At 38.3% G+C, this 13,266-nt stretch overlaps 1 protein-coding gene across 1 annotated transcript in view; it reads right to left on the minus strand.

The window, feature by feature from the left end:
• The window catches only part of LOC126195380 (low-density lipoprotein receptor-related protein 1), an 818,691-nt gene that overhangs the window by 21,920 nt on the left and 783,505 nt on the right, over window positions 1–13,266 (minus strand). The window contains exon 72 of the mRNA XM_049933960.1: window positions 11,380–11,599. Coding sequence (XP_049789917.1) covers window positions 11,380–11,599 — 220 coding nt within the window. The remainder of the gene's footprint in view (window positions 1–11,379; window positions 11,600–13,266) is intronic.

The raw sequence follows: 13,266 nt of genomic DNA on the forward strand, positions 1-13,266 counted from the left end.
GCGATTTGCCTCCAGCAGCCCCCCTCCGCCTAACCATTTTTCCAACCTACCTAACTAATCCTTCTTTCATCTCTGAAGCTGTTCTGAAAGCTGGGAGTATTATTTTCTACTTGTAGATTGTATTTTATTGGTCCTGTTGTCTACATAGCAAATGGCTCTGAGCACTATGGGACTCAACATCTTAGGTCATAAGTCCCCTAGAACTTAGAACTACTTAAACCTAACTAACCTAAGGACATCACACACACCCATGCCCGAGGCAGGATTCGAACCTGCGACCGTAGCAGTCCCGCGGTTCCGGACTGCAGCGCCAGAACCGCTAGACCACCGCGGCCGGCGTGTCTACATAGCAGATTATGTGTAAGACATTGGACAAGTCAAGTTATAAATATACAGGCTGAAAGTAATTTCAAGGCATACATATTTAAGCTTACAATAATACACTTTACACGTAAGTATTTATATAACACATTTCATAAATTTAAATATTCTTCAATGGAGTAAAAGCAGTAATGCTGTAAATATGACTTTAGAGATTTTCCAAATGTATTGACCTCAGTGATAGCTTTTATGTTTTCAGGAAGTTTGTTATAAAGCTTAACTCCCATGTGAAAAGTACCTTTTTGGCACAGTGCTGTGCTGATTTGAGTCATATGTAAGTTTCTGTTTTGTCTGGTAAAGTGCTCATGTATATCATAGTTTTTATGTAGTCTCTGGTCCTTGCCTATTACATTTAATTTAAAGAACAAAAGGGTTTCCATAATGTATACACACGGTAATGGGGGAATACCAGATTTCTTAAACAGGGGTTTATTATATTGCTTTCATCAGCAATATTATGAATTGTACCATCTGAAGGTGAGTAAAAGGCAGCCTCTCTATCTCTCTCTCTCTTTCACTGTCTATTTTACTTTCCTCTCTCGCTATATTGACACTATTAAGAACCATTGAATCCATTACTATCCATGGATATCATTTTTTTAGCTCTTTAGATAAAATCTGCTACTGTATTTCTTGGTCTCACTGGCACAGCAGCAACATTTTTAAAGAGTTTTGTTCCCATTATTAATACAGACTATCACATTCATAAATGAGGAATTTGAGAAGATAATTATTGACCTAAGACTTTGCAGAGGAGTCTTCCTTTATTGTTAAATTTTCTTTCCTACTCTAAATACCATTATGTCATGCAGTTTATGCCATCAGTTAATCTCTCAAAGACAGGAATGGCTCAATATGCATATAAGATTTAGCAAGTCTTGTTACTGCTCTTCAGTGTCTTGGGTATGCTATTGTAATTATCTCTTGCATCAGTCAAACTTTTCAAACCAGGTTTAGTTCAGTAGTATTTACATCTGAGACAGGCACCTCCAACCCCCCCCCCCCCTCCTCTCACCACACTCCTACCAACTTTTAAATGATATCAAGACACTGCAAACATCTATGAGTGTGGAAAAAGTATATTTCTAAGGAGGTAACACTGTATTGGTATTGTTACTTGTTACTTCAGTGAAGGAAATTAGTCAGTTGTGTCACTTATTGATTTGTGTTATGACTAGCTGTATTGTGATGATGCAAAATGTCAGTTATTTTCTGGGAAAGCAGAGAGACTCCAAAACCAGCAACAAGTTCTAGACTCTGCTCATTAAATGGTTGACGTCCTGGACAAACATTGTAGGCATTCCAGTTGCAGACAGCACATTGTGCATACCAGATACCATCATTTAAGAACATTAAGTAAGCAGTGGATATAGGAAAAAACAATGATGTAATTTAAAAGTACTAATTAACTGAACAAATATTTATCAGCAATAGAGCAAATATTTCACACTCAGGAAATAAATTGTGCTGCTGGCTAACAAGGGATATGCCATAGTTATACTTAATGTTGCAATTATACCACAGTGGCATTTCTGTTTGAGAAAAATATGTACAGATGTCTAAAACATGATCCTAATCTGTCATACAGTAAGAGGCATTGAAGTTTTTGAAAAACTCTGGCCTATCTGGCAATTTTGTGAAGAAACTTACAGCCTGAACTCCTAGACCTCCCAAGCTGCAAGGCTTGCTTCAATCTATAAAAAGGAGTTCCATTATGGTCAGCATCAATTTGATTTCTCTTTCTGCTAAACTCCTTTTTGAAGGAACTTCTAGGCAGACTACTTCCCTCCTCAGACTATAAAGTTGTTTTCACCAGACTTTGATGATCACCTACTTTTTACAAGGTGGAATATTTAATGAAATGACTAATGATATGGTCACTGCTTCTACAGTTTCTCCAACTCTTGCTAACTCCTTCATATAGTGACAAACTGCCTATTGGCTTCTGTCTCGGGTTCTTCGGCCGACGTTCATCTAATGATTTTTCTGACGTTTCGCCAGCACGAGTGGCTGGCATTGTCAAAGCTTCACCCTCCATTGCCGGTGGTGAACTGGAGCCGAGCTCGCGGGCGCAGGCTATATGTACCTGGCGCGCCAACGTTCGAGGGCTTCTCCGCGGTCATTTCCGGTGCGGTTTTCCTCTTGCTACCTGCGACGGTCGTTCGCTGCAGTACGAAGCCAGGATCCGTTGACCTTAAGGCTTTCCTCTTTCTTGTTCAAACTGTTCGCGTGTTTTTGTATTTCTACAGCTTCTCTGAACAAGCGCGTGTGATAGTGCTTCTCTACAGCCAGAACTTCCGTGTTGGCGAATTTAATTACATGGTCGGTCTCATTCAGTGCGTGCTCTGCCACGGCCGATTTCTCCACCTGCCCCAACCTGCAATGTCGCTTATGCTCTTTGATCCTGGTGTTAATGGATCGTCCAGTCATTCCAACATAAACTTTTCCGCATGTGCATGGTATGCGGTATATTCCCGACATTGCAAGTGGGTCTCTTTTCTCCTTCGCCGATCTAAGACACTCTTTGATCTTCCTTGTCGGTTTGAAAATCGTCTTTACGCCATGTTTGCGCAATATACGGCCGATTCTGTCCGTCACTCTGGGAATGTATGGCAGAAAGGCCGTACCCGACAATTCTTTTTCCGGTTCCTTACTTCGCCGAGGGTTGGGCTCTGTTACACTTCTAATATAATTTGTGGAGTAACCATTGCTCCTCAGGACAGTTTCCAGGTGTTGCATTTCTCGTTTGAGGTGTTGCGGCTCACATATTCGTCCTGCTCTCGTTACGAGCGTACTAATCATGCCTCTTTTCTGGCTCGGGTGGTGGTTTGACAGTTTGTGCACAAACCCGAGCCAGAAAAGAGGCATGATTAGTACGCTCGTAACGAGAGCAGGACGAATATGTGAGCCGCAACACCTCAAACGAGAAATGCAACACCTGGAAACTGTCCTGAGGAGCAATGGTTACTCCACAAATTATATTAGAAGTGTAACAGAGCCCAACCCTCGGCGAAGTAAGGAACCGGAAAAAGAATTGTCGGGTACGGCCTTTCTGCCATACATTCCCAGAGTGACGGACAGAATCGGCCGTATATTGCGCAAACATGGCGTAAAGACGATTTTCAAACCGACAAGGAAGATCAAAGAGTGTCTTAGATCGGCGAAGGAGAAAAGAGACCCACTTGCAATGTCGGGAATATACCGCATACCATGCACATGCGGAAAAGTTTATGTTGGAATGACTGGACGATCCATTAACACCAGGATCAAAGAGCATAAGCGACATTGCAGGTTGGGGCAGGTGGAGAAATCGGCCGTGGCAGAGCACGCACTGAATGAGACCGACCATGTAATTAAATTCGCCGACACGGAAGTTCTGGCTGTAGAGAAGCACTATCACACGCGCTTGTTCAGAGAAGCTGTAGAAATACAAAAACACGCGAACAGTTTGAACAAGAAAGAGGAAAGCCTTAAGGTCAACGGATCCTGGCTTCGTACTGCAGCGAACGACCGTCGCAGGTAGCAAGAGGAAAACCGCACCGGAAATGACCGCGGAGAAGCCCTCGGACGTTGGCGCGCCAGGTACATATAGCCTGCGCCCGCGAGCTCGGCTCCAGTTCACCACCGGCAATGGAGGGTGAAGCTTTGACAATGCCAGCCACTCGTGCTGGCGAAACGTCAGAAAAATCATTAGATGAACGTCGGCCGAAGAACCCGAGACAGAAGCCAATAGGCAGTTTGTCAACAAGTGGCCACGAAAGCCTCAACAATCCTTCATATAGTATCGTAAGGAGCATACCTTAAATCTGGCTCCATTTAGCCCATAACCATTCTATTGTTATGACAATGATACATTTATGAACTGGCCACATAATGTCAAAGATCTTCACCAGTTTTTTGATAACATGAATAATATGCACTTTAACATCCAGTTCAGTGTTGAGATGGACATAAAAGGAAATCTGCCATTTTTAGATGCATTAATGGGCACATGACTCAGTTACTCAGTAAACCATTGGCCAACAACACTGACATATATCTCACTAAGCAGAGCTTCCACCATCCAGTCTAGAATAACGTGTTTTCAAATAAGTTCAAACATAGAGCTACAGCTCCTTGGGTTCTGAGGTAAAACATATCTTTTCAGTGTGAATATAACTATATTGCTCAACAATTTGTGTAATTGTCAAATGCTGCAAAGAACACAAACTGTGCATTAAAAAATACAGATTTAATTTAGCAAAATCAGCTACTGTTGAACACTGCCTCACAATCATGTAATTATGTTTGGTGAATCAAGTTACTCTCATATATCAATCTATTGGGACTGTTGCCAAAGGGACCATAGAGATCAGAAAATGCTACAATGCTTTAAACTTGGACAATGGCCAGGATCTCAGAGGAGGTTGAGGAAATAAAGGAAAGGAAGATCAGGGTGTAAGGTTCATTGACAATTAGGTCATTAGAGATGGGGCATAAGCTCAGGATGTTTCAAGAATTGAAAAGGGAAACTGCGGTGCCCTTTCAGAGGAACCATCCTGGCATTTTCTAGGAGTAATGTATGGAAATTGTGGAAAAACCTAAATCTGGATGGCTGGATAGTTGAGAAACTAAAGAGACATGCATGGGAAAACAGGTTGTTACAATGCCACTGTGGTAAAAATTATGACAGTCAGCTGCCCTGATGAAGACAATGGAGGTTACTGGCAAAAGCCCAAGCTTTTAGTCTGATTTGACGAGCAAGAAGATTGAGAAGATTTTATACAATGTTGATGACAGGAGAAACTATGCTCGCAAACCATATTTGTTTAAAATTAAAGATTTAAACTCTTCATTTTTTTAGTATTGCATATCATGGAGGGCAAGACAAACTGGCACATGACGCAAATGCTCGCACACAACTAACAGTCAGATGACACCCACAGACAGCCCATAGATAAAACTTTAGTTTTAACTGAGAAAACATTATTTAACACAGCTATTCCTTCTTAACATCAAGCTGAAATTTTCCAGTCACCTTATTACATTTCTGGTATTTCTATAGGGGTCCATTAGCGTCTGTTTTGCTTCTGTTGCTTACAGGTGAACAGTAGTAGGAAGATAGCTCTCACAGCGTATGTTGGCTAACATTTCTTCATTCATTTGTTAGCGTATACTAAGAAGCTTCAGTAAGAGTAAAATGTATCAAAATATTAAAAAAGAAAGTGTTAAAACAGACATTCATACACAGTGCCTCAGAGAAAGATGTTATGACAAAAAAACATGTTGCCAATATATAATTTACCAAAAGTGGTATAAGACTGGGTTGCAAAATGAAGAACCTTAAAGTAAATTGCATTGCTTTTGCAGATGATATGGCCCTGTTTGCTGAAAAAATGGAAGAAGCACCGGGAGCAAATCCTTGAACTAAAGAAACAAGCAGCTAAAATTGGCCTTCACATCTCCTCTGAAAAAACTAAGATATTGACAAACATCAAGCACTCATGTAAATACCTCAAAGTTCAAGAACAGAAGATTGAAATATTAAAAGAATTCAAATATCTCGGAGAATGGATTACTTGGAATGCTGGGGAAAGCAAAGCAATGGAATCCAGAAAAAATAAACTTGAATTGGCCTTCCAACTAACAAAAAATACATACAACAAAAAATCCCTTTCATGGGGGTCCAAAATTACACATTACAAGACAGTGATTAAGCCAGAAGCACCGTATGCAGCAGAAACACTTAACATGAATTTCAAAGGCCAAATGGAGAAACTTGAGGTAAAGGAAAGAAAAATTTTAAGAAAAATCATTGGGCCAAAATTTCAAGACAATAAGATTATATACATCAAAAATGAAACACTCTACAAGAAAATTGAAAAACTTTCAGATTCTATGCGAAAAAGGAGAATAAATTTTTATGGTCATCTTCTCAGAATGAATTCCAACAGATTAACTAAACAAATCTTTGACTTCTTCCGTAACCGAAAAACGAAGCCCAACTGGTTTAAAGAAACTGAGAAAGACCTAGTGGAATTAAATATTTCAGAAAATTCACTTATTGATCGAACTGCTAAATTAATTACTAAAGATGAAAACATAAGGTTCCAAGACAAATCCACACAAAAGTCCAAATCCTTCATCTCGGAAGAAGAGAGGAGAAGAAGATCAGAAAGAATGAAGAAATACTGGGCCCTAAGAAAGGAACAACGCACAAAGAAATGATTGATCCAGCGTACCCCAAAGAGGGTGAAACGAAAGAAGAAGATATAATTTACCACGGAATGGCATCATGCATATTCAAGATATAAATGACAACAATACGAAATAATGTACGTCCAACATAAATTGCTACTCAGAAGACTAAAAATGTATAGATGAAAGAAAAAGAAACTTGTGTTTTCAAAAAGTACATTTGTAGTCTAAAAACATTCTTACTCTACAAATAATGTACAAGGGGTGATCAAAACCTAGAGTTACATGGCTGATATACCTGGAGATTCATCTGTTACAGGGACATTAGTAATGTGCAGAAATTCTGATGCATGAGGTTGGCATTTGTGCGGAGTTTCTTCAGCCACCCACCACCTACAGTGCTAGTTGTAGGTAAACATATATGGCAGCCAATTTGGAAAACTGGTCTCGCAATGAAATCTACATCCACATATATATTCTGCAAACTGCTATGAAGTGTATGGCAGAGGATACATCCTGTTGTTGTACCAGTTATTAGGGTTCTCCCCGTTCCATTCAAGTAGAGAGTTGCAGGAGTGTTTAAATGTCTCTGGTCATGCTGTAATTAATCTAATCCTGTCCTCATGATTCTTATGGAATAGGTATGTAGGGGGCTGTAGAAAATTCCTAGAGTCATCATTTAAAACCAAATCTTGAAAGTTTATAAATAGTCTTGCTCGAAATAGTTTCCGTCATCTTCAAGAGTCTGCCAGTTCAGTTTCCCTGCTCAGTTATTCAATTTCTGTGGGTGAAATATGTAACAGCAATGGAAATTCTCTGGCAGCTGGTAGAGGATTACAAAGAGACTAATGTCTTGTAAGCATGTTGCAGAATGACATCTTGAAGATTTTGGCCAGTAGAGAAAATGTCATCAACAAGGATCGCAGTTGTCAATCCAGCATGGCATCAACAGATGTGAATACAGCTCACAGGAGTAGCTGATTGAGGGTGCCAGATGGATCACATTATGGGGTATGATGCTAGAATTTTGTCTGGAAGCATACGTGTCATTGTTCACAATCTTCTGCAGTATTGGAAAGTTCATTCCTGACAGGTTCCAAGAAGACTATCCAACCAACATAAGCAGAAGTACAAGGGGGCAAGTCTGCAAATTTCCAACAGTTCTGCACAGAAGGGCACAGTTTTTCGAACTGCATTGTCACAACTGACAAAACATGGATTTACCACTACATTCCCAGCAGTAAGCAGTTGTCAGTAGAGTGAAAACACCCCTTCTCTCAAATGACAAAGAAGTGTAAGGTGATGCCACCTGCCAGGAAGATGATGGTCTCAACATTTTGTCAAACTCATGGAGTTTTTGGAAAGAGGAAAGACAGTGACCAATATTGCAAAACCTTGACACAATTTCATGAAGCAGTCAGGAGAAAATGGATAGGATTTTTCAAGATGACATCATCTTCCTTCATGTCAATAGATGGCCTCATACAGCCAAGGAGACCACCATACTGTTGAAGCAGCTTCGCTGGGACATCATTGACCACCTTCCCTGCAGCTTGCATCTCGCCCCAAGTGTCTTTCATTTTTGTCCTTACTTGAACAAGCAACTAGGGGGCCAGCATTTTGTTTCAAATGAGGATGGCTGAACACATAAGGACAGGATTTTTACCAGGAGGATATATTCACAACTTATCCCATGAATAAACAAGTGCCTAAACCAACATGGAGATAGTGTTGAAAAAGAAATCATTGTGTGTACTATCAGTTGGCTTTATTGGTTGTATGAAATTAAAAATACACATTTTGCTGCAGGCTTTGTAACTTTAGTTTCTAATCACCCCTCATAGTAACAAAATCCACAGTGTGTGTTTCCATGCTCATATGCGGACTTGCAGTTCCAGATAGTTTGAAAAAGTCCTTCAATTGACATGACAGTTACAAGCCATTCACAATCAGATGGGTCCCTGCGCAAATTGCTTCTGATAAGTAATAAATAGTTTTAGTTTATTAAATTCACTACTTTATAACTCCTTTCAATGTGAACATGCACATGATGACTGGAAATTGTTGCTTGAACAAAGTTCTTGTTTAATTACACTATCAGTGTTCAGTCACCAGAATGTCATAGCTATCAAGGTTTAGGAGCATTCACTGAGGACATTTTAAGATGAAACAACTACAAAAATCTGATTTGCTGGAAAGGTATATGTTGACATTCACAGGAAGAACACTAAAAAAGTATTATTCATTCAAAGGTGACTTAATGAGAAAAATCAGAAAAGATGTACATTTTATCATGGGGTTGTTTAGTCACTGCAAGAGAATAACAAAAATGCTCCATAAACTTCAGTGGCAGATGTCAGAGTAAAAAAACAAATGTAGTGTCATTGAAAGGGTCACTATAAGCAGCCATTTTAAGAGGAGTTAGAAAAATAATACTGCCTGTAATACATCTTTAATAATGATAATGCCAGTGAAATAAAAGAAATTACGGGTTGTACAGAAGAGTATTAACGGCCACTATTCCTGTCAATTATCTGTAAATTGAACAGATAGGGACGAAAAAAAGACTAGTACACCATGTTCTGACTATCACAAGTCATACACTGTGTTTTAGAGTACAAGTGTAAATACAGAGACTGGGGAAAAAATAAAATAAAACAGGTGGGCTCACATTCTATGACTTGATTGCTTAATGCAATGCCACGAGAGCTACTGCAATTTCTTTTGAGTAAGCAATGTTCAAAGCTTAATGCTTCTGAGAAATGCAAGTGACCAAAATTGCAGATTTGCTGGAGTCTTTTAGTTACACATTTGGCTATGCCATAAATTCAATAAAAGCTTTACCTCTATCATGCAGTGCAAAGTCCAGGAAGGAATAACAACAGTGTGGGAAAGGATAGACTGCTACTCACCTCACAGAGGAGGCATTGAGCTGCAGACAGTGTACTGACTGCTTCCCACTTCCCACTTCTCCTTATTGATGACAACAAACAGCCAATTCTGCAAGGCTATTTGATTTCACGCACACAGCCACTCTTCGGCATGATAAAATTAGTTGCACGAAAACTCACGTGAAAGTATTCATAGCAATAGGTGGTTAACAACAGCGAAGAATAATAATCATTCATTACAAAGGCAACAAAAATTCTTTCAAGTTGTTAATGTGTGTGACAATATTTGCAAGCTGTGTGCCCAACACTATTAATCACAGTGCGTAATAAGCACTATGCTTTTCCTGGCATAAACTTTCATGCTACGGAAGAAGCCAACATTACAACACATCTATGTAACTAAACAAATTTATAGGGAACATATGCTGACCTTTGTCTGAAAATACTACTTTATGTTTTCAGATGGTTCAGTAATCCATTAGTTTATCACACAGGTTTGTTCAGAGATTATTTTACAAGATCAGAGCATTATGTATTCTCATCACAGCAACTATTTCAATTAATAGTCTGTCTGTCAAAAAATGATCGGTCTAACTTTCTCTCTCAAATAACACAAACTCTCCAGCTTTATTTATTGGGTGGAGCTTGTAATATTTGAAGTTAAGCTGTTCTGGTGTAATAGCAGCTGATGGCCACTAACCAACGATGCTTTAATGGCAGAGCTTTGCAAAGCTAGAAAAATTCTTATTATTCGATTCAATATCACAGGAGGGAAATGAAGGTAAAGGAAACCATGAAAGCTTGAAATTAACAGTTGTATTATTTGAACACATTCCATAATACATATAGCTTCAACAAGATGATAATTCCATCACTTAGTCAGATATGCTAGTACAGCGATGATCTCTGTCTTTCTCGAGAGCAGCAGCCGAATCAGAATGAACAAAAGTTAACACATAAAAGAGAAGGTTTCGCTGACATTACTTTTGATGTTCTGTGATACTACTATCACTTTAACACACCCTTTTTCAGCACAACAATTTACACTGCATTTTATTCAATATTTATCAAATTACCAGGGGACAATACGACAGGTACAATGAAAAAGAGCACTAGAAATTTTTACCTTTAAGACTACGCCCTTCATCACAAGAAGAAAATACACACACATTCACACAAGTCACACACATCACCTTAGTACCCATAGAAGGCTGTGTCCATGTGGGTGTCACTTGTGTGAATGTGTGTGTGTGTGTGTGTGTGTGTGTGTGTGTGTGTGTTTTCTATTTCTGGCACTGTTTTTCATAGTGTCTGTCCATGAAGCAATAGCTCCTCTAGGTGGTGAATAGCAACCTATTATTTCCATGTTGTTATTACCTCTATCAAGATCATATGTAACTACTCTGCACATGTCTGATAATTATTTATTATCTAATTTAATAGAGGGAAACATTCCACGTGGGAAAAATATATCTAAAAACAAAGATGATGTGACTTACCAAACGAAAGTGCTGGCACGTCGATAGACACACAAACAAACACAAACATACACACAAAATTCAAGCTTTCGCAACAAACTGTTGCCTCATCAGGAAAGAGGGAAGGAGAGGGAAAGACGAAAGGATGTGGGTTTTAAGGGAGAGGGTAAGGAGTCATTCCAATCCCGGGAGCGGAAAGACTTACCTTAGGGGGAAAAAAGGACAGGTATACACTCGCACACACACACATATCCATCCACACATTACAGACACAAGCAGACATATTTAAAGTTTGGGCAGAGATCTCTATCGACGTGCCAGCGCTTTTGTTTGGTAAGTCACATCATCTTTGTTTTTAGATATAATTATTTATTATCTGAAGATATAATCGAAAGCTCTAAAATGAAACTCATTATGTACTGTGAACTGTAAAATAAGTGTAAAATACAAACCGACAGACAGTGCGATCATTCACAACAGAACATGTTCCACCATTGGCACATGTACTGGAAGTACACTGTGATACTGTGTTGAATTCACATTCTGGGGGGCATACACAGTTTTCTTCACCAGGTGAGCAATTGCAGTCGCATACAGCTTTTTCACATCGCCGCCCTGTGTACCCTGGCTTGCATTCACAGACACTTTCCTTTGCATAAGCACGGCATACCCCTGGAAAATAAATAAATAAATAAATAAAATAAAATTTGATATTACACACCATTCACAGAGTGGGCTCTTAATATTACAAATATTATAAAATTAATGACACTGACATTTTCCTCCAAGTTATTTTCTCCATTAGATATAATGGATGTACGTCTATAAGTTACAATATTACTTGCTTAAGACATTTTTCAGTTAAATTTACGCAAAGGAGGCAGATTTATAGGGAATTTAATTCTTACATTTTTGTTCTGTTTCAAAGGACTGGGAACATCCTTTATATTACATGCACTATTTTGATGTATAAAATATTTTACAGTGACTTTGTTTTATCTAAAATAGGGTAATTTTCAAGTGGTTCAATATCACAGGAATTCAGTTTCAAAATATTGGAGAAAGTGTCTTAAGTGCTTTTGAAAATAGCTCACACTGCAGCAAAAGTATCAGAGACACTTTCTCACTGTAGTGATGGTAAACATTTGTTTCTTAGTTTGATCATGTTAGTATAATATTTACAGCGTACAGTGCAGCAATCATAAATATTTTAGGCTTGGGATTTCAATTTCCTTCATTGCCTGTTTGACAAATTTTGAACAAGTCCTTCTGATTGCTATTTTAACTTTTACTTTTTAAGTATCGCTATGGAAAAATACAGCTATATAGTCTGAACAGTGGCTGAACCATACTAATAGATCTGTTCAATAATGAAAATGAAAAATGGAGACTAACACATACAAAACTGTAGAGGAGTTGCTTCAAACTAGTTGTTGTTCGATTTCATTTGGTAGAAAAGTGGAAAGAAATTTAAAAAAGACAAAACACTGGGAAGTGAGGAGAAAGGGACATGTGTGATGAAAATAAATAACGGAAAGAATTTCATAAGGAATTATCACAGACAAGGCAGAAGCTGATGGTAATGGAAAAGAAACTAAACTTTAATGAAACTAAACTTTAATGTTTGGCTGACTTAATATTACAAGCTGTTAAAGAAAATGAGAAATTAATATTACATTTGCAAGTCAAGTGTATATTTACATCTCCTGCAAATTTCTGTGGGGGTCTACAGACAGCATAGTTTCTACTGTGACTGCTAGGTGTCAGCAGCAACCAACATAGGGGTGAAAATTTGTAATTACTGAAAATGTTTGTTGTTGTTACTTCATAGACATTAACTAGCATATGTGGGCACTATACTGCACTATGAATGTTGAATTTCATAATGATCTTGTGTTTTATGTGTTTGCTTGTCATGTAAATTGGACATGAAAGTAATTTAAATAAAAATATCAAAAGCTTACTTATGTATTTGAATATAACTATTATTTTTCAATTTATTTTCTTCAATAAATATTATTGAACTGATATTTCATCTCTGTGTCTAGTTTTAACACTACAAATACCAATATTGGTGTGTTTACAGAAGGATGTACAAAAAGAATAACAATATTTTGGAAATCCAACTACAGATTTGTACAAAAAAGTTACAACTTCTGAAAAAACACAGAATTTATAAAGGTGATGGCATATACCTACAAGACCAGCACTAAAAGTGTTAAGTCTGGATGGATGGCAAATGCCATGAACATGTTGGAAAGCATGTTTCTATACTCAAAATCAGAAGAAGTGTTGTCACAGAAAGTGAGGTGGGACAGGGATTTTAACAATGCAAATGA

Source organism: Schistocerca nitens, chromosome 7 (genome assembly GCF_023898315.1).
Source record: "Schistocerca nitens isolate TAMUIC-IGC-003100 chromosome 7, iqSchNite1.1, whole genome shotgun sequence".
Taxonomy (NCBI): Eukaryota; Metazoa; Arthropoda; class Insecta; order Orthoptera; family Acrididae; genus Schistocerca; species Schistocerca nitens.